Source organism: Alosa alosa, chromosome 10 (genome assembly GCF_017589495.1).
Source record: "Alosa alosa isolate M-15738 ecotype Scorff River chromosome 10, AALO_Geno_1.1, whole genome shotgun sequence".
Lineage (NCBI taxonomy): Eukaryota > Metazoa > Chordata > Actinopteri > Clupeiformes > Clupeidae > Alosa > Alosa alosa.
Window position 1 is genome coordinate 7,285,341 of NC_063198.1, and position 25,848 is coordinate 7,311,188.

Below are 25,848 nucleotides of genomic sequence, written 5' to 3' on the forward strand. Positions count from 1 at the left end.
CTACCTGTGGCTCTCAAGTATTACCTGTGGCTCTCAAGTGTGCCTGAGAAATTAAGTCCCAATAAGTCAAACTAAGTCATTTTCAGCCATTCACACTTCTGTACCTGTCTTTAACTTGTGATCAAGGTAATCTAAATTAAGCAAATAAATCATATCATTGGAATAAAATCTTTTTAGAATATATTTCAGAGGCACAAATGAAATCCTTATAGTTACTTATTATATAATTATATTTAATAAGAATACAATACTATATATTATATACTTATTATTATATTTTTGGGGGCTACATAATCTGGCTGTTTTGTTATTTCCTGGATGAAAAACATAGCCTATCCTATTTTGCCTGTAATAAACTTGCACGTTTAGCGGCAGCTGTTTTTATGCTGGCAATATGTTGACAATCACAGAGCTGCACGGGACAACATTTTGTAGGCTATTTGGAGTAATTTAGTGTGCCTGTAGACTGTGGAGAGCATGGTGGTACACGAGACACCGACGTTATGTTTGATCTTGTTTTATGTGCTCGTAGTCGAAACAGAGCATGGTGGTACACGAGACACCGACGCTAGCATGACGAGGGAGGACGTTGCAGCGCAGATCCTCCTTAACTCCAGAAAATGGGTTGTGCTCTGAAGGGCTTGAAAGCGCCGTCCAACACGTGAGGCTCATGTGACGGAGGTAGGTCAGTTTCTAAGCGAGCGAGAGAGACGTGTCTGTAGTCACAGGGTTTATTTAACACGTAGTCCATCCAGTCCACCCACACACACATTTAACCACGACTGGAGCTACTAAACAGTTCTCGACTACGCCTGGATCGCGAGTTGACAACATCGTCCAACCTTCACATAGTTGCAGGATATCTGGAACGTGGAAAAACGTTAAAGCTATTTTACTACTGGATTTGTTTTAAAAACAATTATTTCAAGGACATTCGACTTATGCTTGTTTTTAGCAAAACAATCAAAGGAGCAATTTTTATTTGTTTTTATCAGAAGTGAATTTGGGAGAATTTGTTTTTCGGTTTTATCACCTTACTTTGGTCTGGCACGGGGTAAAATGGAAAGGATTACAAGTGCGCAACCTCCACCATGTATGGCAAAACACCCGTCGCTTGAGATAGCTGACATGTCTGGGTAAGTGCAAATAGGCGGTTTATATTTCGATGAGACACATTCTAGTAGACTATATTGTGTGAATGGAAAGTGCTAGTGCTTACCTATTTTAATTTGTTTCCCCATGCAGAATGGATTTTCCAATGTATGTGTATAAGCCTCGGCGAGGTGGAATGAAACGAGGAGAAGACAGCAAGGTAGGATTTGCCGACTACTTGCCTGTCCCACTTAAACATGTTGATTGCTCAATTATTTGCCATCTTACCAATGTAGTGTAAAGCATAGCCATACATACACTATTTTTATTATTGTTATTATTATTATGACTTAATGTGGAAATTGAATTTGAATTTCACTTTATTTTGTAGGATACTTACAAGTTACCCCATCGATTAATTGAGAAGAAAAGGCGAGATCGAATCAATGAGTGCATCGCGCAGTTGAAAGACTTGCTGCCAGAACACCTTAAACTAACAGTAAGTAAAATTCTGTGTTGAAATGTGTGCAGACGTGCAATTAAAATGGTCTAAGGCGCCACCTGGTTGCTGGGACAAGACACTGTTTATGTCCTCAATAAATGACACCTATTGTAAATGTGAGCGCGAACTTTCTGGACTTTTAATGTTGTTTGATAGTGATTTCTCTATGCAAAAGTCGACAGTTGCACAGTTGTTTTAAACCTTAAAAAGTATATAATAAATATATATTTATTTAAAAGTGTTTTTAGTGTATAAGGATTCAATAATTATTATTGAAATAAACTGCTAGAATTAATGAATGGTTAAATGCATTCTTTAAAGGCTTTGTAATGAAATGTATGAAGCAGTTTGGGGGGGAAATGTAGTCCTTTCCCACCCTAGTGGAGGTTTGTCCTCTGCCAGGCAGCTGAACGTGTTACATAAGAAAGATCAACATGCTTATCGAAGGTCTTCCTGTTTTAGACGCTGGGCCATTTGGAGAAAGCTGTGGTTCTGGAGCTTACTCTCAAACATGTGAAGGCTATGAACAGCCTGCTGGAGCAACAGCAACAGAAAATCATTTCACTACAGAATGGCCTGCAAATCGGTGAGTTTGTTTGAGAAACAGGACATTCTTGCTGTCTGCCCTCTAGTAGCACAGTCACGTTGGTTCCATGTAGTTGCCTTGTCGTCCTCTTTTTACACTCGCTGCAAAGTAAACAGCGTTGCTGATTTTGGGTTTCAGCCAACTGTGCATGTGATACAAAGAGCAAACAAAAAACATCATCAGTTTACTCAACTGACACCATTACTTTAGTCCAATCATTACCATCAACAAGTTAAAAAACATATTTGTAAAAAGTCTGTTTTTTTTTCAACAGATATTCTAGAATATTCTGTTGTTTGAAAGAAAAATCCCTTTTAAGACACTTGAAAATTAAAATGTGTTGATTTGTTTTTTTGCAGGAGAGCAGGGAAGTGGCAGCCCGGAGAACAGTGAGGAGATGTTCCGGTCAGGTTTCCATCTGTGTGCCAAGGAGGTTCTCCAGTATCTGGCCAACAAAGAGAACAGCCAAGACATGACCCCCCTGCACGTGATGAGGCACCTGCAGAAGGTGTCCTCCGAGCTGCTCCAGGGAGCGGAAAGCCCGCACAGTGAGGAGCCGGCCTTCGAAGCACCCGAGAGCCGGGAAAAGCCAGCCAGCGGCCCCCAGCCCAAAGCCCCCGAAGGCCATGCCAAGAACTGCGTGCCCGTCATCCAACGGACTTACACGCACGGCAACGGCGAGCAGAGCGGCAGCGACACAGACACCGACAGCGGATACGGGGGCGAGCTGGAGAAGCGCGACGCCAAGGCCCACCAGCGGGTGAGCGGCTACTACACCGCCAAGGAGGTCGAGATGGCCAAGTATGGCCTGAGCGAACGCGTCAAACAGGAGAGCGACGAGCCCCAGGCCAAGCGGCAGCGCGCCGACTCGTCTGAAGATGAGTCGCTCTCGGGCCACGAGGCGGTGGCGGGCCACGGCGGCTATGTCAGCTTCTCACCGCACCAGGCGCCCCTATGCATGCCCTTCTACCTCATCCCGCCCTCCACCGCCGCCGCCTACCTGCCCATGTTGGACAAATGCTGGTACCCAGGTGGCATGCCCGTCTTGTACCCGGGCATGGGGGGCTCTCCGCCGAGCTTGTCCCCCGAGAAGCTCCCCTCGTCCCTGGTCATGTCTCCCAGGGTGGGCTCCCCCACAACCCCTCAGACCCCCATGGACTCTCCCGCCCTCCTCCAAGCTCTGAAGCAAGTGCCCCCCTTGAACTTGGAAACCAAAGACTGAGAACTCACTATTTCTGTTTTCTATTGTATTTTCACTGGCAGCCCGCCCTCTGAATGTTAAGGTGTCGAGAGCGGAACCTCCCACCGCAGGAATCCTCCCCAGGAGGGAAGGCAGGGACACAAGCACTCATATCTCTCCCTCAGTGACCGCGGCAGCAGCAGCAGCAGCTGTCTGCCCCCATCAGGCTCTAGCACCACCCTACGAGAGCAGACAGCCGCACACACACACACACACACACACACACACACACACACACACACACACACACACACACACACTAGCCCAGTGGCCACCGCCTCCCACCGGTTTGGGCCTCCCCAAAACCAGAAGGTGCTGAGATTAAGAGGTGACCGGGAGGCAAAGTGTCCACGCACCCAGAGAGATGGCCTGCTGTTTTTTTTTTTTTTTTTTTTGCTTTTGCGACACTGTGAAGAAGGTCAATTTAAGGACATGAGCACTGTGGTTGAGACTAATACGGGTCTAGGGAGAGGTCAATTCTCTTAGCACCTGTATTGAATGTTAGAGTTGAAAACCCAGAATGTGACGCGTAGTCGCCCCCAAATGATAAGGACTTGCCCTTTGCACACAAACACAAAAACACACACACACTCAAGCACACACACCCACATATGAACATACCTTTCTGTGTTGAATGTATAAAAAAATGAAAGCAAACCCCCTGTAGATGCTGCTTTTGAAGTTTCTACGTGCAGTAGACCCGCCTCTGGAAGGTTCTACATTTTTTCTGTATCTGTGGCTGCTTAAAAAACTGCAACAGACCGTCCTTTCTAGTCTAGAATGCAACCAAATAAGTGTCTGCTTTTGGTTGACCAGAGCTGTCACGACAGCAGAAACACTGCTCCCATCTCACTCTCTCGCCAGTCACCTTACCCCAAGAAACATACCCCCGTGAATCTTGTTTAGAGCAGAGGTCGACGGGGTGGGTGGGGGGGTGTCATCTTCAGGGCTGGTAACGTGTCACTCGTGTAAATAGCAGAGTGATGTGATCACACATGCATTTTAGGTTTTGAGTTTGTAACCCATTACCATTGTTGCAAGTAGATGGAGTCCTTGTGCGGTAATGTCTTGTAATTACATTTTTGTTTATACTACTTGTACATCTATATTTTTGATACATGACTCACAAGAATTTGTGTTTGCATCGCGACAAGAGGGAGATGTAGGCAGCCACTTTGCTGTATGCCAACAGAACGTGTATATAGCATTGAGCTAGAAGTGATATGCATCACACCATATATTAATTTCTGGTCAAATTAAGACAGATCTTTGGTCATGCGGTTGCCTTTACTTGTCTAAAGCAGATAAAATGACAGATATCTAAATTCTTAATCCTGGATTCTATGGAAGAATGGAGAGGAAAGTGAATGTAATAAAACAAAATATTAGTTTTGTATAGGAAGAGGTACTTTGGGTTTTTATTTTGGGACCTAACTGAAGGTTGCTCTATGTATATATTTTGTCTATAAAGTATGGTTGACATTTAAAAAAAGATAATAATAAAGCTTTTTTTCCTGTGGAATTGGTGGTTATGCCCCATTTTGTGCAAAGTGAACCCAAGCATGTTTAGCTGCAGAACAACCTAGCCGCACTTCTCATTACAACTCTCCTTATGTAACACTTACATAAGCCACAACACAGTATTTGCTGTCTACATCATGTGGACACTGGATTTCAAACACGGTTCACAGATGTGAGTGTCTGGAACACCTTCAATTAGTTTATTAATATTTTCACTTCATCTCCCACCAAGTCAAGCAAATGAGATAAAGTGTTAGATAACATTAATATTTAGGCTACACAAACAGACTCTTAAGTTTACAGTTTACAACACACTATATGTATCATACACTTTGGTATGTACTGTAGGCCTATATTACGAAATGTATCTTTGGACTTTGCACATCAGAATTCTGCATAATATTATTAGCTTTTTTAAGAGACTGTGCTACATCACTTACATTAGAACAAGACCTTTGCCTGTTTTTCTTTTTGCATTCAAACATACAACAATAGCAGTAAGCATATTACAACATGATAATAGCATAGATTTATAATGATTGATAATAACTGATGTTTCCATGACTTTACTTAAAGAATCATTAATGGATTGTAAATATTGAATAGAGATGTCACTCATGTCATGTGACATCATACGTAGGTTTTTATATGCTACATTTTCCAATTTTGCCTAATACAATTAATTAAGAAGAATTGTCAGATACTAGATTTTAGAGTGGATTTTAAAATATAAATCTGAGAGCAATTCTGACTTTAAAATACTCCACATCCAGAGTGACTTGTTTCACCCTCGTTTGGAAGAGGACAATCGACCCATCACAAATCGACGTTTATTTGGGTCCCCTGTGGCGATTGAAGCAAGGAACGGTTCTGGAACTGGCGTAATCCCATTGGCCATGCTTGTCTGGTTGTCACATGCAGGGCCACACTGTTTTTGTGTCTGCAGATGATGGGCCTGTTCTTCTCGCAGCCAGTGAACACTTCTTTGGCGACCAGCTGTCCGAAAATATTATTAAATAGTTTTTATCCTCACCTTACCCAAAGGCTCAGAACAGATCAGCGTGAGAACAGCGTGTATTACAACGCAAATTAGAGGCGAAAGAACACAATATTTAAATTATTGAATAGGCCTATGTTTGTATTGTTCCTCTTATTTAAGTAAGGATGATCAATTTATAGTGGCTATAAATTCTCCAGTATGCTAATTTGTAAGTAACTTTTATCAATAACTGTCAATTAATTAAATGCTCATTCATTAGTTAGTTCATTCAGACAGCATGCCAATCTTCAGTTAAATCAAATGGTAGGCTAGGTTGCTTTATTTAATCAGAGCGATAGGCATCCGTGAGCTATAAAAGAGGCCTATGACACTCTACCGCGCAATATCGGCGGTTTCACATGTTTTTGAATAAAACCGGTAGTTTGTTCATAGGTTACTGTTCAAGTTAGGAGAGTGTCGGAGTGGTGGATCGTACCGTTTTTGTCCTTTGTCCTGCGGTGCCCCCATGAGGTTGACGGTGATGTTGTTTTGAAGTGCAACTGAATTGTCGTGAGAGTGAGCAGTGATGCTTTTTCATGATGGCTACATTGGCTAGGCTAAGTAAAATAGACAAAGAAGTGATATCATCGTTTTAATTAAATTACTGTGGACAATTTGGCAATGTTAGCCTATTAAACATCGCCTTTAGACCAACCACAGAAATCTGTTTTCCTTTTGGTTTAAAAACGGCTGTGTTTTTTTTTATCTCCTGTGCATATGTAAGTAACCCTTAGGTGTTCGGGACCTGAAAAAGAAGCTATTTATTATTTCTTCTAACTCAAACTCATTGGCCTTGGCTCATTTTCTGTGAAGAACATTAAAAAAATAACTTATTTTTAAAATTGTAGGTGCTATGTAGCCTAACTGTGTCATCCTCCTGGGCCTGCTGTGTGTGTGTGTGTGTGTGTGTGTGTGTGGTAATGTTGTCTTTCTGCACCTGTTATTCCCACACAAAGTTCCAAAAATCTTGTTTGTATTTTTTCCTTTAATTGAATTTCTTTGTTTTCTCACAAAAAATGAAACGAAAATGATCTCACAGGGGTAAATGGCAAATATGAACCATAAATAATGTCTATATCATTGGTATTTTTACATAAATGTTACGGCTGTAGTAGGGCCTATTAATTTAAAAGCCTAATAATGTGGTGGGTCCACCAGACCCGGGAACATTGGCACCTTACAAGGATTAACACCTGTTAAAACAGTAGTTGAGCATAGGAGAGTTCACCATTGTTTAAGAGCGCCCTCCTCTGTTAATATTGAAGTGGTGCAAGTAATTCAAACTGATGAACTACTTGACTACAACACACCTTAAAGCAGTGTTTCTCAAACTTTTTCAGACCAAGGACCACTTAACCAATAAAAAAAACCCTCACGGACCACCTAGCTAAAAAAAAAAAGAGTAGTACCTACTTCAAAAGTATATCACACAATAGGCCTACTCACTGAACCACCTTGCTTTTTGTCTTTGCACCTTGCTTATTGTGTCAGAGGATTAATATGATTTAAACTGGCATAGCTTACATAGGCAATATTGCAGAACAATTTGGATTTACATACAAGTTGGTTCAATATTGCATCTATACTATATTTTACCACGTCTGCTCGCGGACCACTTGGGATAGCTTGCGGACCACCAGTGGTCCCCGGACCACACTTTGAGAAACACTGCCTTAAAGGGACACCAGGCAACGTTTTCGTGTTAATTACTCATCTTCGTAAGTCGGTATATGGTTAAATGACTCATTACAGGGCGAATGAGGACTCTCTCGCCCGCCCCTACTGCCTGTAGGAAGAATGTCCCGCTTGCAAGTTCAGTGTATCGTACCCGCCGACCGAAGCAGGATCAGTGTACATTACTTTCATTACTTACAGTTTACATTACTTTAATTTTATAAAAAATAATGAAAACAACCTTGTTATTAAGGAATAGGAAATTCAATGTTAAATCAAGACATGTTTAATCAACTAGTTTATTATTTAGTTTAGTCAATTAGTTCAGTTGTTATGGAAAAAAAAAAAAAAAACATACTGGTACTCCTTTATACGCCTTTATACAAAGAGATTAAAGTTTAATATCTGTCAGGCATGTGCAATAGAGAGGTTCCTGGGAATACCAGCTCAAAAAAGCAACCCTAGTAGCCAAGCATAAAGAATACCTTTAGGCTACTTTAATAATATCTTACACAATGTTTATCATCTTTTAGAGAGGATTATTTAAGTATAGAAATGTGGCTGGTTTCACATTGCCATGATCTCGGTATTCCTAATGTGGACTACACACTACTTTCATCAGTAGTGTGTACAAACATTCATTTAACCAAATCTGAATTTCAGAAACAGTTCAACACGGAATGAACGCAGTGAATGTCCAAGGGGCAGAGCCGCACAATAGCAGAGTCTCTACAGAAAGACCAAATTCTCTAAAGGTGGTATAAGTGAAAACAGATGGGTAAAAGCTGAAAGTCGTCCGATATAAAGCCAGAAAAAGGACTCCAGAGGAAGATATGACAGCTGGTGAAACTCCTGAAGACCCAGCTCTTCATAGAGTATCTCCTCTCATAGCAGTACTTACAACTGGCCTTGCTAATTCTAGCACTTATCACTTGTAATGATAAATAATAATAACTTAATATGACAAATGTGACTTTCATAAAATTGTGAAGTATTTGGGGAATTCATCATCTATAGGACATAATATTATTAAAACATTCAGAGAATCCAGAGAAATCTTTGCAAACAAGGGAAAGAGCTGAAAAACAAATTGGATGGCCGTGGTCTTTTGGACCTCAGATGGCACTGCATCAACACCAGACCTGTTTCCAGACCCGTCATTGTATGGGCTCAGGAAAACCTCTGATAACCATTGTCTATGTGCACAGTTTAATACTTAACTCAAAAACTGCAGCCAAAATTGTAACAGCCAAAATTGTATTGAGACATGATACAGAAAATACCACCGTCTTATCTGGGCCTAAAATGGACTGAGGTAACATGGAAAAAGGTCCTGTGGTTAGATCAATCAAAATTTGCCATTCTTTTTTGGAAATCATGGACTCATCTGGGCTAAAGAGGAGAGGGCCTTTACAAGCATCCAACCTATCCAACTTCAGTTCGAAACTCAACATATGACGGTGTGGAGGAGCATTAGTGCCTACAGCATGGGCATCTTGCACATTTGGCAAAGCACAATTAATTATGAATGATACAGGTTTGAGCTACCTGTATTTTCCGGACTATAAGTCGCACTTTTTTTTATAGTTTGGCTGGTCCTGCGACTCAGGTGCAATATATAATATATAAAATATATGTTTTTGTTTGTTCAATATATAATATATATATATATATATAATATATATATATATATATATATATATATTTTTTTTTTCCTCTTTTTGACACATTTTTTGACTGGTGCCACTTATACTCCGGTGCGACTTATAGTCCGGAAAATACGGTACATATATTGCCATCCAGGCAATGTCTTTTCCAGGGAAGACCTTGAATAATTCAGGAAAACAATGTCAAAATGGATTCTGCACATAATTATTTAAACAGTATTTCTCCATAGAGGAAGAGTCCAGGTGCTAAAATGGCTTGTCTGCAGTCCAGATTTGTCAAATTAGGTGCATCATGGAATGAGAAACATGACAATGCCCCATACTCTTGAGCAACTCAAATCCTATATCGGGGAGTAATGGGACAGTATTTCATTCTTAAAACTCTAGCAATTGTTCTCCTCAGTTTCAAAACATTTACAGAATTTTGTTTAAAAAAAAAAATATATTCTTTTTTTTATAATATATAAAAATAATAATAATAATAATAATAATAAATATCGGGGTCGCTGTGGCGCAACAGGCTACAGCGCCCATACCATGTACGGGTACAAGTGCACTCACGGGGACCCAGGTTTGAGTCCGGCCTGCGGTCATGTCCCGATCCCTCCTCATCTCTCTCTCCCACTCCTTCCTGTCTATCTTAACTGTCCTATCCGAATAAGGGCTCTATCTCTCTATCTATTGCACTCTTCAAGCACAGAGCACAAAGTGCTTTACAGACAAACAACCAAACAAAACAAAAACCAAAAACAATAGTAACAATAACAATAAGGATAATAATAATAATAATAATAATAATAATAAAATAGTAATAAGTAAATGGGACACTACCAAACACAAACTTAACTCAATATAAGAAACAAAAGGGAAAAATATACAGTACAGTACACAAGACAAAATAAACAAACAGAAATGATAATAAACCTGTTGCTGGCATCAAATTCAAAATCAACATAGCCTATATTTTCCATGAAATAGAATTGCTGAGAGAACCTTCAAACTGTCTACCATGCTATAAGTCACTTTGGTTAAAAATGCTTCAGCCAAATGTAATGTAATGGATACTGGATGCCCCCAGTACTGGCAAGCAGATGGATGGGACCAGTGGTGTAGTCTAGATGTAGTTTAGTTAGGTGTAGTGGGTATACTGTGATGTAGTCTGAAGCTAGCCCGGTTGAAACTAGACCCTTCTCAGTCGGACCTTCAGAGCGAATCTTGAATTTTCCCAGGCTAGTCTGAATCTGTAGTGGGTATACTGTGATGTAGTCTATAGCTGTAGTGGGTGTACTGTGATCTTGTTAGCTGTAATGGGAATACTGTGATCTTGTTAGCTGTAGTGGGTATACTGTAGAGTAGACTGTACAGTCTATGGGGTGTACTGTGATCAACCCCAAATGTTAATACGCATCCTTGCCTATTTTAAGTGGGTATACTGAGATGATGGTGCTTTTTAAGTGGGTATACTGCATAATCCTGCGTATCACGTACTGTAGACCAGGGGTTCCCAAACTTTTCCTTGACAAGGTCCCCCAAATACCACTAGGTTCTGGCCAAGGACCCCTTGATGTGTTATTAAACCCACTGACAATACTACAGCAAATTTAAAAATAAATTAAGCTAATCCTAATAATTATTTTAGCCACAAGCACTTTGTGATGGAGCATACAGTGTGTAAAATTACATTTGGGGCTTTCTGCTATATGAGAGCCATCACTCTACTATTATTCCCAGTCATTATCGGTCAGGGCCGGTGAGGCCAGGTGAGTTACTGTGGAACCAAAAGCAGAGAGTATAATTAGTGGGTTTTAATGACAGAACACAGGAAACGGCAGCCAGGCAGTGTCTTGTGACTTGACAAAACAGTGCAAACTCAAAAAATCCAAAAACGGCAGAGGTACAGGCAGGTTTCAGTCAAAATCCATAGTGGCAAGACAGGCAGAGTTCGGTACACGGGTAGGCCAAGAAAAACAGGCAGATGAATCAAAAGGGCTAGGCGAGACTCACGTGGTTGAACAGGCATAGGTTGGCAACAAAAGAATGCAAGGTCCAAGCAAAGGTTTCCAAAATGGTTGAGTCCCATTCACAAGTCCAAAAAACAGGCTTAGGTCAAAAAACAGTAATCCAAAAGAGCACGAGCATAGGCGAGAATCCACTGTGAAAGATGTGACAATCTGGCAAAGAGTGTTTCTCCTGGCACTGCTTAAATGCTATGGCTGACGAGGAGAGTGGCAACAGGTGTGACAGTGCAAACACTGATGATTGGGCAGCTCCCCTGTCAGTCAACTAAGAGCCAGGACAGAGGGAAAACCTGGAATGGAGTCCAGGGACAGCAGAGGCATGACAGATCACAGACTAAGTGGGGATTCTGGGCCGGACTGTGACATTATCATGGAAAATAATGTTCAGATATGCGACGAATTATTATAATGGCATTGTATAACAACCCTCATAGTAATGGGTATATTTCAAAATTTTCAAATGTATTTATTTGTTGCTTTTATTTTTCTTTCCAACTTGCTGAGGCCCCCTGGCACCCCTGGCCCCCCAGGGGCACTTTGAAAACCACTGCTGTAGACTACACCACTGGTTGGGACTGAGGAGTGAGAGGAGAAGGTGATGACGGAGGAGCGACAGGGGGAGAGAAGTTGTGCAGAGAGGGAGGCTTGCCATCAGTTTAAATGCAGCGACAGGATTGGAAGAAAACAAACTAACTACATTTAATGATAATGAATGAATAAAAAAAACAGGTAAAAAAAGATGCACTTGGATCAGTGGCGACTGCTGCTCTTTGGAACAGGGGAAGCTCTGATAAAAATGGTAAATTATTAAATTAATATTATTAAGGTGCTATATAGTTCTTTGAGGGCAAAAAGTATCCCAAACAGTAGGCTATAGAGTTGGCATGGCATGTAGCCTACACCGTTATATAGCGCGCTACCTAATTTAGCCTAAATACACAACTGGAACAAAAGCAAGTCACAAACTCTGTAACTCCACATTCCGGTTTTATTTACAGTATGCTATTTACAAAGACAAATAGAAACCGACTGTATTGCTCCCAAATTATGAGAATTTGAGCTGTAACTTGCCTTGTCTCTCGACTTCACCTGCCAACACTAACGTTAACGCATTCCTGCCTTGAACTTGAACCACTTCCTGTCAGATCGCGACATATGCTGTCAATCAAAAAGAGTCCAGCCTCTATGATGGTTCCTCCAATCATCATACAGAAGCTCGGCGTCCGGGCCATCCCACTGTCCCATTCACTCCCAGAGACGCCGGGCTTCCCTGGAAATGATGATTTTGTGGCGCTTGTCCAATAAACGTGTAGCTTTTCTGCACTGAGATCAGCCCACTCTGTAGTGCCATTTAAAGTCCAGTGAAGCTGAGTGTCTATGGGATTTTTATAAATGAACGCAAAACCTTATTGCTGAACAAACTAGCCATGAAGTTGAACATTTTTTCAGCATGTTCTAGTTGAAATAGTAGGCTAGAAGCTAATGTAATAGTGTTATTTGATGTGATTTTCCGTGATATTTTAGAGGAGGCTGATCTTCCCCTGTAGTCTTAGAGCAATCGCCTCTGACTTGGATGTACATACCTCTTCAAGTTTCTCATATAATTATGGACATCCCATCCCAACATCCCATGGATATCCTGGTGTGCACTTTGACATCAGGAGACACACAGTAAAAGAGAGTCCTCCTAGGTTAAAGGTGGTGCTTTTTTGGGGGGGGGAGGGGGTGCTACTGGGGTCCCCCTACAGTTGTGGAGTATTTGTATTTTACACAACTGTTGGAAATACCAGTCATGCACCCTTCTCCTTGGACATGGTACATTGTGGATTTGTTTACAAGCCGACCAAAGGTAATTTCCGAAGAGCCATGTCGACTGACAAGGTAGTATTACACAATTTCATACAAATAGTGGCAGTGGCGGAACAAGTCAGAGCCGGGCCGGGGTCAGGGCACATGACCGGGCCCTTTATTAAACTCATCATAACATAATTTTACAACATACACATGCCCGCAACAGTGGGTCTAGCGTCAGCGCCACAGAGAGCAACTATGTAATTTTGAAGTCATCGAACGTACATGAAGTGTAACCAAGAGAACAACAACAAAAACATTAGGCTACATGACCCCTAATAAAACAACAATAATAGCCTACGCAGCACTATTTGAAGGGCATACGACGAGCCTTGCGCTCCGCGAACTCGTCCACGATGCTCTGTTTATGTCCATTTTCTTTGCTCTCTCATTCTCTATGGACAACATGGCAAGTCCACTCAGTCTCTCCTGTCCCACTGTGCTCCTCAAGTGGTTTTTAATAATCTTTAACTTGAAGAATGAGCGCTCAGAGGTTGCAACGGTGACGGGAAGAGTCAAAAATAAAATTAGGGCGGTGCAAATCTCACTGAATGCAGAAGTCACTGCATTCAGGGGGTGGCTTCGGGGTCTCAAGCCCCGAATCTCTTTTCAAAAGCCCCGAATCTTTTTTTGTATGTGTTTTCAATTTTCAGCGATTCTAATTTCTAATTTAACTTCCCCTTGGTTTCTCTATAAATGTTACAAAATGTAGCCTACTATTGAGCAAATATCCCTTACTTTCAAAGCCCAATATTGACAGATAATCTGATTTCCCACACGATGAGTTTAGGCAATGCCAGAGCCGAGATGTAGTGGTTTACGCCATAAACCTGGCAGGAAAGTTCAGACCGGCGCAGTCAGTTTAAACAGCAAGCCGGTAAGAACAACTATTGTCAAGACATTAGACAATTAGGCTACTGTACCCCGGAATACAAAAATAAACTTCAGAAAGACAGAAAGTTTGTTGTACTGTATTCTGTAGTCTGTATTCTGTAGTCTCAATGATCGAATCAGTAGATACCTGTTGTCAGTTGAGTTCGTTCAATTTATTATGACCGCCGCGCAGCGAAGCGGCGGTCATATAGGTTTAGATCAGATTTATTTATTTTTTTTTTTTTTCTTTTTTCGCATGCCCAAATTTCCGTCAATGATTCCCGGGACATTGAAAAGACCGGGGTACACGAAACTTGGTGGGCATGTAACCCCACATGGATAGCATGGAACCATCGTTTTTCGTTTTGATCTGTAGCCCCAGCTGGACTGGACCCCGAAAGGAGGTAGTAGGGCAGACACAGTTTTCTGTGAATATCTCGAAAACCGTAGGGTTTAGGAGGACCATTTTATTTTTGTATGTTGATCTCAAGGGGCCATGTCAACCTATTCCATAACCACTCATTTCATGTATAGCGCCACCTAGTTAAACACAAAAAAGTAAAAATGAGGTATTGTAATTGAAGGTATCTGTGACCTAACATAGTCAAAACTGCACGAAATTGGAAGTGTAGGATCATTATGACACCCCCTCTGTATGCACGCCAAGTTTTGTGGAATTCCGTTCATGGGGGCCACACAATAAATTAATTTATGTTACTATACACCAACTGGCCTGTAGGTGGCCGGAGACAGTTTTCTGTGAATATCTCGAGAACCGTAGGGCCTAGGAGGTCCACCTTTTTTATGTATGTTGGTCTTAAGGGGGCATGTCAACCCATCCCATTACCACTTATTTCATGTATAGCGCCACCTAGTTAAAAATTAAAAAAGCAAAAAATTAGGTGTTTTCATCACAATATCTCTAGCTGACAAGGTCAAAACTGCACGAAATTAAAAGTGTAGGATCATTATGACACCCTCCGAATGCATGCCAAGTTTTGTGTACTTTTCGTTCATGGGGGCCTTACAATAAAATAATTTATGTGTACATTTAGTGGCGTACACCAACAAGGATTCGGGACACTGAAAGACCGGGTACACAAAACTTGGTGGGCATGTACCCCCCACATGGATAGCATGGAACCGTCATTCTTCGTTTTGATCTGTAGCCCCCCGCTGGACTGGACCCCGAAGGAGGGTAGGGCGAACACAGTTCTCTGTGAATATCTTGAGAACTGTAGGGCCTAGGATGACCAATTTTTTCCGTATGTTTGCCTCCAGGGGTCATGTTAACCCATTCCATGTGCACACATGTGCATAAACAGATACACACGCACACACATACATTTACAGTAATCATAATGTATGACACATATTCACACAGTAGACATATGTACGCATGCATGCACATGCACAAACACACATCACGCAGGCAAACACACAAGCACGCACATACACACACACACACCCACACACATAAACATAAATTTGTACACGCACACATGCACACAATTCAAGAATTTTACCGTCATCTACTCCCTGAATTTTTGGTCATTGATACCCGGGACACCGAACCACCGGGGTACATGAAATTTGGTGGGTATGTAGCCCCACTAGACTTTTACGGAAAAATTTCATTTCGTCCCCGGGGACCACCACCAACCCCGTGCTGGGCCCCTGAACCCGAAAAAAAAAAAAAAAACAGTTTTTCCTAAATAACTACCTGAACCGTGGCACTGAGGATGAAGAATCTTTTATGGTATGTTGGTCTCAAGGGCCCACATCAACCTGGCTCATAATCACTCATTTGTGATTTGCACCCCCCCCCGTAAAAAATGAAAATGCAATATTATTCTGCTTGAATCATGTTCAGAACTGCACCAAATTTTATGTGTATGATTGACCTGGCATTCTCGAGGGGTATGCCAAGTTTCGTAGAATTTCATCCATGGGGGGGTCTAAAAAAATTAGGTTATGTGTACATTTAGTGACTGTACACTCATTGGCCTGTAAATGGCGGTGCACACATGTACACATGCACACACACAGGCACCCACATACTATCGGTATTAGAGCGGCCCGATACATAATTACAAATTCAGTAGGATTAAAAAAGAAAGCCAAAATAAATATTCATCATCATCATCATGGCTGCATTTTCAGTATTGGCGAAGTAGTCGTTTGTCCACTAGATGGCGATCTTTGCAGTGAGGCGTAATTTTGTTGGAAGTTAAAAGTGGGTTGGAAAAACAATGGACGCCTTCATACAAGGACTGTAATTTACGCAGCGAACATCTAATAAGGATAGGACGATGTTCACATGAAGTGTAATTCCCATTTCTTCTTGAAGCCGAAATAAATCTGAGGATGTTTATCGGACATGCTTTGGTTTTACTGCAGGTACTTTAATCTTGTAATATCAATAAGGACCTAGGTAATGTTACCGTTAAGCGTTGGTTGAGTGATTGAGGCATTTGATTTATTGCATTTGTAGAAAACTATAAATGCGGTTATACCAAGCAAATGTATAGCAGCACTGTTTGTATCTTTTCGACTGTCATTTATTGCACGTGCTACAAAATCATTCTGTGCAATGGAAGATTTACCAACGTTACACCCGGTCTGATACAGTTTTGCCTATTTATACGTGAGACTGAGGCGCCTGTTTATTTTGTGTTTTTAAGTGCGTGCAGGGTGTGAGAGGGGAATCGATGTGCTTTGATTACAGCTTGGTAGTTGTAGTCTGTGAAATTAAAAAAAGCACGTGTGTGTGAAGTATCCAAACAATGACACCTTCATTTCATTATGGCTGCTTTAGCAAAACACCTTAAGCTACTGTGTAGTGGGTCCTATTTAGAAGTGGCTACTTCATTCGCTTTCCTTGACTCATGGAGCTGCGTGAATGTTATTACAACTTTTTCGCCAACGATATGACAGTTTAAGTCCGCTTGATACTGTAAAGTAAGCCATTGGTTTCCAAAGGAGATTTTATTTGTGTCGCCAGCATAGCCTATTGACCATTTATGTTGTAAATAGGCCTACCTTATAATCCTACCTGTAGCTTAGGGAAGCTAACAGCTTTCTATTAGGATCTAGTTTGTTAGTTACCGTTTTGTCATAACTCCCTGATGCATTTTGCATTTAGAATAGCCAGAGCGTGTATATCTCAATCGGAAAATTAAACAATATCGGTGCCTATGGACTAGGCTGGGTGAACCCAGCCAGATCTGCCAGCTATTTTTTTTTTTTTGATTTCTTAAAAGATTTAGCTTGGTCTGATGAAAGCCAGACTAGCCATGGACCTCAGTTAAACAATGCAAGGGAACATGAATCAGCCTATATTTGCACTAACAATAACGGACAAAAGCTCTTCAACTTTGGCCCGTTAAAATGTGTATGAACAGTCTCTAGCTTACGCATTTCATCAAGGCCCATTTGGACATGTCAGTTATTTGCACCACTGGTTAGATGTAAAACAGCATTTCGTTTCAGACTAGGCTACTGTTACTTAATTTGTGCATTAACAATAACGTTTCAGACTACTGTTACTTAATTTGTGCATTGACAATAAAAAGTATTACATGAACTAAAGATGACTAAAATCTTATGTAGAAGAAGAAACATTCACAAAAAAATCCATCCATCCAAAAAATGACCTTTGTTTTGATAGCTGTTGAAAACGGCATGGAACTGACAGAGATGTTTTGTTTAAAATACATAAAAAATAAAAAAATAAAAAATAAATAACATTATGCTGATACCTTTTGCTTTTCCCAAATACAATGTAGCCTACAGGTGTAAGTGACCTTTCATCAATCCAGTTGCAATGGATGAACTGTGATGAACTGCCCTACTTGTGATTGTTTAGAGATTTTAAAGGTTTTATAACAATGCTACATCTTCTTTGGCTATTCTACAATCTATTCACCTTTTCAGCACCAGTAGGCTACTTTCTGTGCAGCCGCACACACACACACTCAGGCATGCCAAACAAGCATACACAAAAGTTTCAAGAGTGGGGGATGGAGTAAAATATGGAGACAAATTGAAGTGTGATTTATTTTCGCGGAACGGATGTACAGGACTGAGCGGCGGTCATATTTTGTACCGCTATGCGGTACATCTAGTTTATTGTAGGCTAGTAGCCTAGGCAAATATGAAACGGAGATGTAACGTGGCTACCGGCGGGATTTTGAACTTGCATGTTTCATGCATTTTAGGGCAAAAAATACCATGGGATTGATGTGTTCCCCATTTGAACGTAATCAATTGCGGACGTGCACAGACAGCTCAGACACAGAGCGCTACTCCAATTAGAAAATCGAAACCAAAATCATGTAAGTGTAAGTGTTCTCTCATTGACGCCTGTAGGAGACTATCGTTGATCCAATTTTGTAAATTTGCACGTAGTAAAGTTCAATATGAGAGTTAAAATAAAGCCAGTCATACAGCAGAACATTTTATTCAATATTTTACACCTACTAGCCTAAATCATCAAAGTAAGTTTCAAAACTTTTCAACAACCGTGAGTCATAACTCGTCCTGACTGGGGCAACCTACAGTATATAAGCCTAATACGTCCCACTCTGATGAAAATGATTGAAAAGAAACCGTTTGCATGATCTTAGCTCCTCCGGCCTTGTGCCGTGGGAGAGGCCCGTCCCACGGAGGTGGGGGAGGGGCGCCCTCGCACCGGGGGCTTGCCGCACCCCCCGCACCCCCTCAAGCTCCGCCCCTGAATAGTGGGCTACTGCACAATAGCCGAAAAGCAAGTTGTGATTCTCCAGGTCGGGGAAAGCGAAGTTGCAAGGCTGGTTCTCCATAGACGGATACGGTACAGCTGGGAAGGTACACCCTTCTCCCTATTACAAGTTAAAGGTAAACTATGCAGTATTGGCAATTTCCTTACTGTTTTTTTTTTTGGTTTTGCTTATTTTTCGCTTGCTCTGTCATGACGAATGGCTGAGAAACTCCATACCTTTTTCTAGCCGATGCCTGGCGTGTATGTGTATTTGAATGCAGTAAAGCAATTCGTTACACTCGTTATACTTCCTGACACTGAGGCCGTCGGCCCACCAGCCCACAGTTGCAAGGGTGGTTTTTCCGCTCACAGGCGCTAGGGGGAAGCGAGATGGCCACCATTCAACCCGAAAAAAGTCATATAACCATTCCAATGACTCTGAAGCTGGTAAATGAAGGTAAATTAAGCTAAAAAAACTTGCATATTAAGCTAAAAAACCTACACAGTGTGCCTTTAATTAACCACCAAAATGGCTTTGAAGCTGAGCTGCCTGTTATATTAAGGTAAACACATGGCATAAGATGCCTTTAAGAAACCACATATCAGACAGTTTTTGTTTGATTAAATAATCAATTTACTGTTGTTTTGGTTGGTAGACTTACCACCTATAGCTGAAAGGCACAACGGTTATGATACCTTTCAGATTTCAACACTATGAGGGTTTGTATTGACTGAATTCAACATTTAGTGTAAATGTCACATACATTTTATTTAGTGGGCTTTTTTCCAAAGCAATTTACAGTAAAGATAAGGTGTATGTAAAGATAAATGGTGTATGGAAGAATATTCTCCCCAGTTTGCAACCCTTTGGTGTTGGTGCTGTTGGCACCTCATTAGTTAGGCTATACTTTTTTGGCTCTCTGCATCTAGTCATAGACTGTATAGGCACATATATAGAGAGAGGTAGGTACTAGAGATGCGCGGTTCGCGGTTACAGCCGCGGACTCCGTGGTTAAACCGCGGATCGGGCGGTTGACGTGAAGAAATATAATATTTTAATTAAATTCGGGCGGGTGGCGGTTGAACCAATCAAACGCATCACCCATATACATTAAAACAACCAGCGGATTGCGGTTACGGTTGAAATAATAGCCCATCCGCTCATCTCTAGTAGGTACAGGTATTAAAATGCAAATATTTTAACAGCAGCAGGCTACATATACTGGGATCCATAGACTTTTCAGATGTTGTTGACTCCTCTGTTGGGACACTATTGAGTCGTGCTGTTATATACTCATGTTTATTTTCATTTCTCTATAACAAGATAGTATGTCAATAGACGTTTTGCCTTCAGCCAATTGCCCCTCATGTTCCTGAAGTTTGCATTCAGTGTGTGTGCTCCTGTCCTGGGTCGGATGGGAATCGACCCAACTTGGATCAAGCCAAAAACAGTTCCAGCTAATCAACACATGGCCTCAGGAACAGGTAGAAGGCAGGGGTGGACAGTGATTTTCTGTTAAGCTTACATGCTATCAGTCTTTCACCAGAATAGTCATCTTAACCTTTAATGCCCCTTTAAAAGATGCATGCCTTGCTTTACCTTGCTTATCTATCTGTCACAAATGAGGACACTAGTCATCCCCTTAGAATTATAAGGTTCTATCTGCGTTCTGTGTGGTTCTGAGATATTGATCTTAAATGTAGGCTATTCCATAGAGGTAAGTGGAATAAAGGGACGTGCACAGGGGGGTTGCTCAGGTTGTCCTTCTTGACTCATGTTGCCCTTCCAATGGGGAAAGCAAATAAATAAATAAATAAATAAATTGTACAATGGATGCAGAATTTCACGTAGGCCTAAAAAAATCGAAAAAAAAAAAAAAAAATCGCAAAGCCTCATTCACTTCCATTCGGGCACCGAACGTGAAAGTCAGTAGGGGAAGGGCAAACTCTGTTTACGTGGCTGCACGCGACCGGCACCTGAGCTGAGCCTGCATAAGCGGCCCTAGAAGGAGATTGTCGCGGTTGTCATGAGACGACTCAACGTTGTCGGAAAAGGTGAGTTTGTGATGTATAACAAACGAACGATCATCGTCATCAAGTTTTATGAAATTAATTAAAATCTTCATAAATCCAGGCTGAGTTTGCCACGTTTAGCCTAAATAATCAGACAGATAGCTTGCAAAGAAGCAGCCTGTTATCACATAGGCTAGGCTACTATTTTTTTGGTAGGCATTAGGCAAACTAAGCTACATGTCTGCTGATAGTTAGTTTCTCACATTTCGTTTTAGCAAGAAGAATGAATGATGGAAGTAATGCATCACATTAATTATTTTATTCAAAATGGTTAAATGCCTAAATCCTATCACTAGTATGTTGGGTATTGTTTGAAGCCAAGATGCCCACTGAAAAGAGTCAGATTCAGGAGAGGGAGAGACAATTCAGGGAGGCAGCAATCACTGCAGGGTTGGCTGCGAAAAAGCCAACCAGCAGGTGAGACAAAGACTTTGCACTGTGATAAAGATGACATGACACTGTGTAGACGAATTGATAAATGAATCACTCATATTTTAGCCTACTAATGGCAATGTTTCATAATTACATTACATTTAAGGTGAGGAGTAGTCACAAGCCTCCAGACTATGTGAGGAAAATGTGGTCCAGGAGGAGGCACAGGACAGGAAGGTCATTAGGTCATACTATTTTAGAGGTCATTTCAAAGATCTTGTAAATACCACTAAGGGCATTAAAATAATGATAGGGTAAGGTGGTTGAGTGCTGTATTTCAGTGTTTTACTTATTCTGCATAAACAGTCCTGCATATAGCCCGTGAGTTTTTTTTTTTTTTTTTTTCAGGTCAGAGCAACTTCCCCTCAAAATTCCTGTGCACGTCCCTGATTGATTGATAGGTAAGCACATGATGTAGTATCTGCAGCGTTAGCAGATGAAACAGAGAATCTTTGTTTAGCACAGAGATGTCTTACTGTGGAAATCAGTCCAGTACACACAAACTGAAATGAATGGGCATCAAATAAAGCTCATTCATGTTGATAGTGTTCTTCGGATTGCAATTCAAATGGCGTGCTGACGCTTGCCAATACGAGGAAGAGGATATCGCGAGAAAATCCGTATATGTGGCATACCCTGCTCTTTTGTAACGGCGTGGTCCATATGAAATATCGTGAGACATCGTGCCTGTCGGTGCTCGAATCCGGCTGATGTTAGCGTTGGAGGTGAGTAGGAATGCAGAGGCGAGTAAATGATAAAATTACGGAAAGATATTCAGAAGCTGTCAATTGTTTTGTATTGCTGTACAGTCGACAACAGATAGCTCTAACAGCTGTCATCAGCGGGTCATCGTGTAATTTCAAAGATATCCGGTTTAGACCAGCCCAGGCTAGCTCTGTCATAGAATAAATAGCGGGGTGGATCACCAAGATGCTCTCTCCTTTTCAAATCTTGTCGTGTGCAACCGTGCGCATTTATGCAACGCGTATCACGATCCATACGCGTTCTTAGGAAACGTTCTGTTAAGAAACACATAGCCTAAGCCATAAGGCATTAAATACAATCGAAAAGGTTCGTGAGAGCTGGTGTCCGGTATCACATCCAGGGGTTGGCCTGCTTGCTTGCTAACTGGCTAGATGCATTAACCCACATCCACTCCGTCAACGTGAGGGGAAAAAAGACCAACGGGTCTGCAATAACCTTGGCATAATTTTGAAGGTGTTGTCTGTATGGTATTATACCTGCATATGATTTGTGATAGAGACATCATTTTCACTGGAAAGTTTCTTCCTTGCCATTCTGTCAATGCACTGCCGGGTGAGCTGCTACCTCGGCGCAGTGAAATAAATGGCCTCCATAATCACGCAGCGAATTGCCACAGAACGCGACTTCACGAAAACCTGTATTTACGTCAACCTCGGACACCATTTATGTGTCAGTAGAGAAGAAATACGTGATCGAATACTGAATAGCCCCTTAGATGGTATATTTTGGTTGAAATGGTGGCGTCCAAGGAAAGGGTCGAACGACAGGTTCCGTCAGCACCATGGACAGGGATTCTCCCCCATCCGGTGGTACCATAAGGCCTTTCTGTCGAAACATCCTCTGAAGGCCAAATGCTTAATTGAGCCCTGAATTCAAATGCACGTGTTTTAAGAAATATAGCTAATTACATAAACTAATTTACATTAAGTACATAACATCACCTTAAAGATTTTGCTTTATGCTGGGGTAGGCCTGGTTGTATATTGTAGTGTTTGTAAGTGCCTTACAGCACATAGTGGTTTGTGGATTTTTGTACCGTGAAGATATTGATTTTAAATGTTCTTTAGTCTTGTAGTGAGGTCTGGGGTGCGGGTGGGGTCTCATTTTAGACTTGTAAGGCAAGTGTGAAAGGGACAAATGTAGAGCAGGCAGAACAGATTGTTGCATCCTACAGCCTGGAGACATAGCAGTATAGTGCACTGTGTGTGTGTGTGTGTGTGTGTTTGTGTTTGTGTGTGTGTGTGTCTGAATGCAAGATTTCAACCAGGAATTTTTCAATCTGTTTTAACTAAGAGCAAAACACCCTTACAATTTTACCTGTATGTTTACAGTTCCATGGTAACAGTGTTAATGTGATGATCATGCAGTCACTGTATTGCATCTAAAATCTGAAAAGTCTTTGCTCATCCATTCTTATTTGGCAAAGCCTACGCGTGTCATACCAGCTCTATTACCATATAGTCCATGTGTAGGAGGCAATCTGTCTATTTCTATCCATTATTCATCCAGATTAATAAATTATGACACAACTGAGAAGGCCTGAAAATGTTGCGAAAGGCTGATATTTACTGAAGTTGTCCCGCAGTCAATATGCTGTAAATCATAGAAATCTGTACATAGTCTTGTGACTTGTGTTCTGTATCACTGAATGTCAGGCTTGGTCCTTGTGTGAAACGGAAGTCATGGAACTAAAGCTCTGCTCCATGCATAACACCAAGTGTGCAATCAGTGGAGATTTGTTCGCAGATAATGATCCACAGATGCTTAATGCTTAATGCTTGATACACTTAAATTATGCACACGCTACAGGCTTTGCCGCCATGATCCACCAGTGGGAAATGCATCCCTTATTGATATGTTTGTTGGTGGAAATGGGATACCTCAATTCAATTAAATGTTGACATGATAGCATGATAGCTTACAGAAAACATTTTTGTGTGTCCGATGTAGCCTCCATCCCAATCAAAAATTTGAGAAGCAAAGGAATTAATTACAACTCCCCAGAACACCTGCAGACTGTCGTGTCCGGACATTACATCCATCGGCTTGAAGGATGGGGAATATTTTTGGAAACCTGCTAAAGAGTTTGATCGGGAAGAAGGAGATGAGGATTCTGATGGTGGGTCTCGATGCAGCTGGAAAGACCACCATTCTGTACAAGCTCAAGCTCGGAGAGATTGTCACTACCATCCCTACCATTGGTATGTATATTTCCTGTTTTGAAAATAAAATATATGTAGTTCATTATTTATCAACGTGTTGTTTGGAAAGTACTGATTAAATGGCATGCCGATTAGCTGTGGGTTGCGACTGTATTATGGATCACAGTGTGGTTGCTTTATCACTGATTGTGTTGCAGGATGTAATGTTGAGACTGTGGAGTGCCAAAAAGACAATTTCAGTAGTAAAATCCAATAATTTACTCATGGACATCACAGTGGATCTTAACCTGGTTGTATCTGTAGAGGGTGACGCTGAGAAATGGAAGTGTTTGTATGATAATGATATTCTGTTTAACGCTGTTGTGCAGGGTTTAATGTGGAGACCGTAGAGTACAAGAACATCAGCTTCACTGTGTGGGATGTGGGTGGCCAAGACAAGATTAGGCCCTTGTGGAGGCACTATTTCCAAAACACTCAAGGTTTGTGCACTAAATTATGAGACACACACATACATACACACATACACACACACACACACTCACATTCACACATACAGTATGTGTGACACATACACATACCCATACACACACACACACTGACACGCACACGCTCTGTGTTCTCTTGCAGGTTTGATCTTTGTGGTGGACAGCAATGATCGGGAGCGTGTGAACGAGGCCAGAGAGGAGCTGATGAGGATGTTAGCTGAGGACGAGCTCCGTGATGCTGTGCTGCTCGTCTTTGCCAACAAACAGGTGCACCTATTATCTCTCTCTCTTTCTTCATTTCTCTCTGTCTGTCTCCCTTTTTCTTTATCTATCTCTCTCTATTTCTTCATCTGTATCTATCTTTTTTCTTTCTCTTTTTTCCTCTTTATCTCTCTCTCTTCAGGTATTCGTGTTGTATCCACATTGATGTAAACCAGTGTTTCTCAAAGTGTGGTCCATAAACTATCCCAAGTGGTCCCTTGAGCAGGCATTGGTGAAATATAATATAGATGAGTTGTTTGCAATATTGAACCAACTTGTACATTATGTAAATCCAAACAGTTCTGCAACACTGCCTATGTAAGCGGTGCCAGTTTAAATCATATGAATCCTCTGAAACAATAAGCAAGGTGCAAAATTAAATAAGCAAGGTGGTTCAGAGTACACCTATTGTGTAACATACCATTTTTAGCTAGATGGTCCGTGAGGTTTTTTTTTGTTTTTGGTTAAGTGGTCCTTAGTCTGAAAAAGTTTGAGAAACACTGATGTAAAGCAAATCATTTGAGAACCCCTGCTGCACTGTGCATCTGCCCAGAGGTGTACGTCTCTAACTCCAACTATGCTCCTGTCTGTTTTCATCCCTGTGTTGTGACTGCTGTGGACCCCAGGATCTGCCCAACGCCATGAACGCGGCGGAGATCACAGACAAGCTGGGCCTGCACTCGCTCCGCCACCGCAACTGGTACATCCAGGCCACCTGCGCCACCAGCGGAGACGGCCTGTATGAGGGGCTCGACTGGCTGGCCAACCAGCTAAAAAACAAGAAGTGAGCTGCGACCCGGGGATTTTAGATGGGGGGTGGGGTGGGAGGATCTTGTGGGAGTCGGGTGGGGTTACTTTGGGGTTAT

At 41.5% G+C, this 25,848-nt stretch overlaps 2 protein-coding genes across 3 annotated transcripts; both read left to right on the forward strand.

The window, feature by feature from the left end:
• Positions 1-630: 630 nt before the first annotated feature.
• Positions 631-4,942, forward strand: bhlhe40 (basic helix-loop-helix family, member e40). Its single transcript, XM_048255118.1, has 5 exons — positions 631-1,136; positions 1,246-1,312; positions 1,484-1,591; positions 2,057-2,180; positions 2,540-4,942. The coding sequence occupies exons 1-5, from the start codon at positions 1,060-1,062 to the stop codon at positions 3,400-3,402; spliced, it is 1,239 nt and encodes a 412-aa protein (XP_048111075.1). The 5' UTR covers positions 631-1,059; the 3' UTR covers positions 3,403-4,942.
• Positions 4,943-21,908: 16,966 nt separating this feature from the next.
• Positions 21,909-25,792, forward strand: LOC125302507 (ADP-ribosylation factor 3). 2 transcript variants are annotated; one of them, XM_048255723.1, is made up of 5 exons: positions 21,909-22,034; positions 24,025-24,275; positions 24,605-24,715; positions 24,864-24,988; positions 25,609-25,792. In XM_048255723.1, the coding sequence occupies exons 2-5, from the start codon at positions 24,128-24,130 to the stop codon at positions 25,768-25,770; spliced, it is 546 nt and encodes a 181-aa protein (XP_048111680.1). In that variant the 5' UTR covers positions 21,909-22,034; positions 24,025-24,127; the 3' UTR covers positions 25,771-25,792. The 2 variants fall into 2 exon arrangements, with proteins under 2 accessions (XP_048111680.1, XP_048111679.1); XM_048255722.1 differs by having other exon boundaries at positions 21,999-22,052.
• Positions 25,793-25,848: the final 56 nt, after the last annotated feature.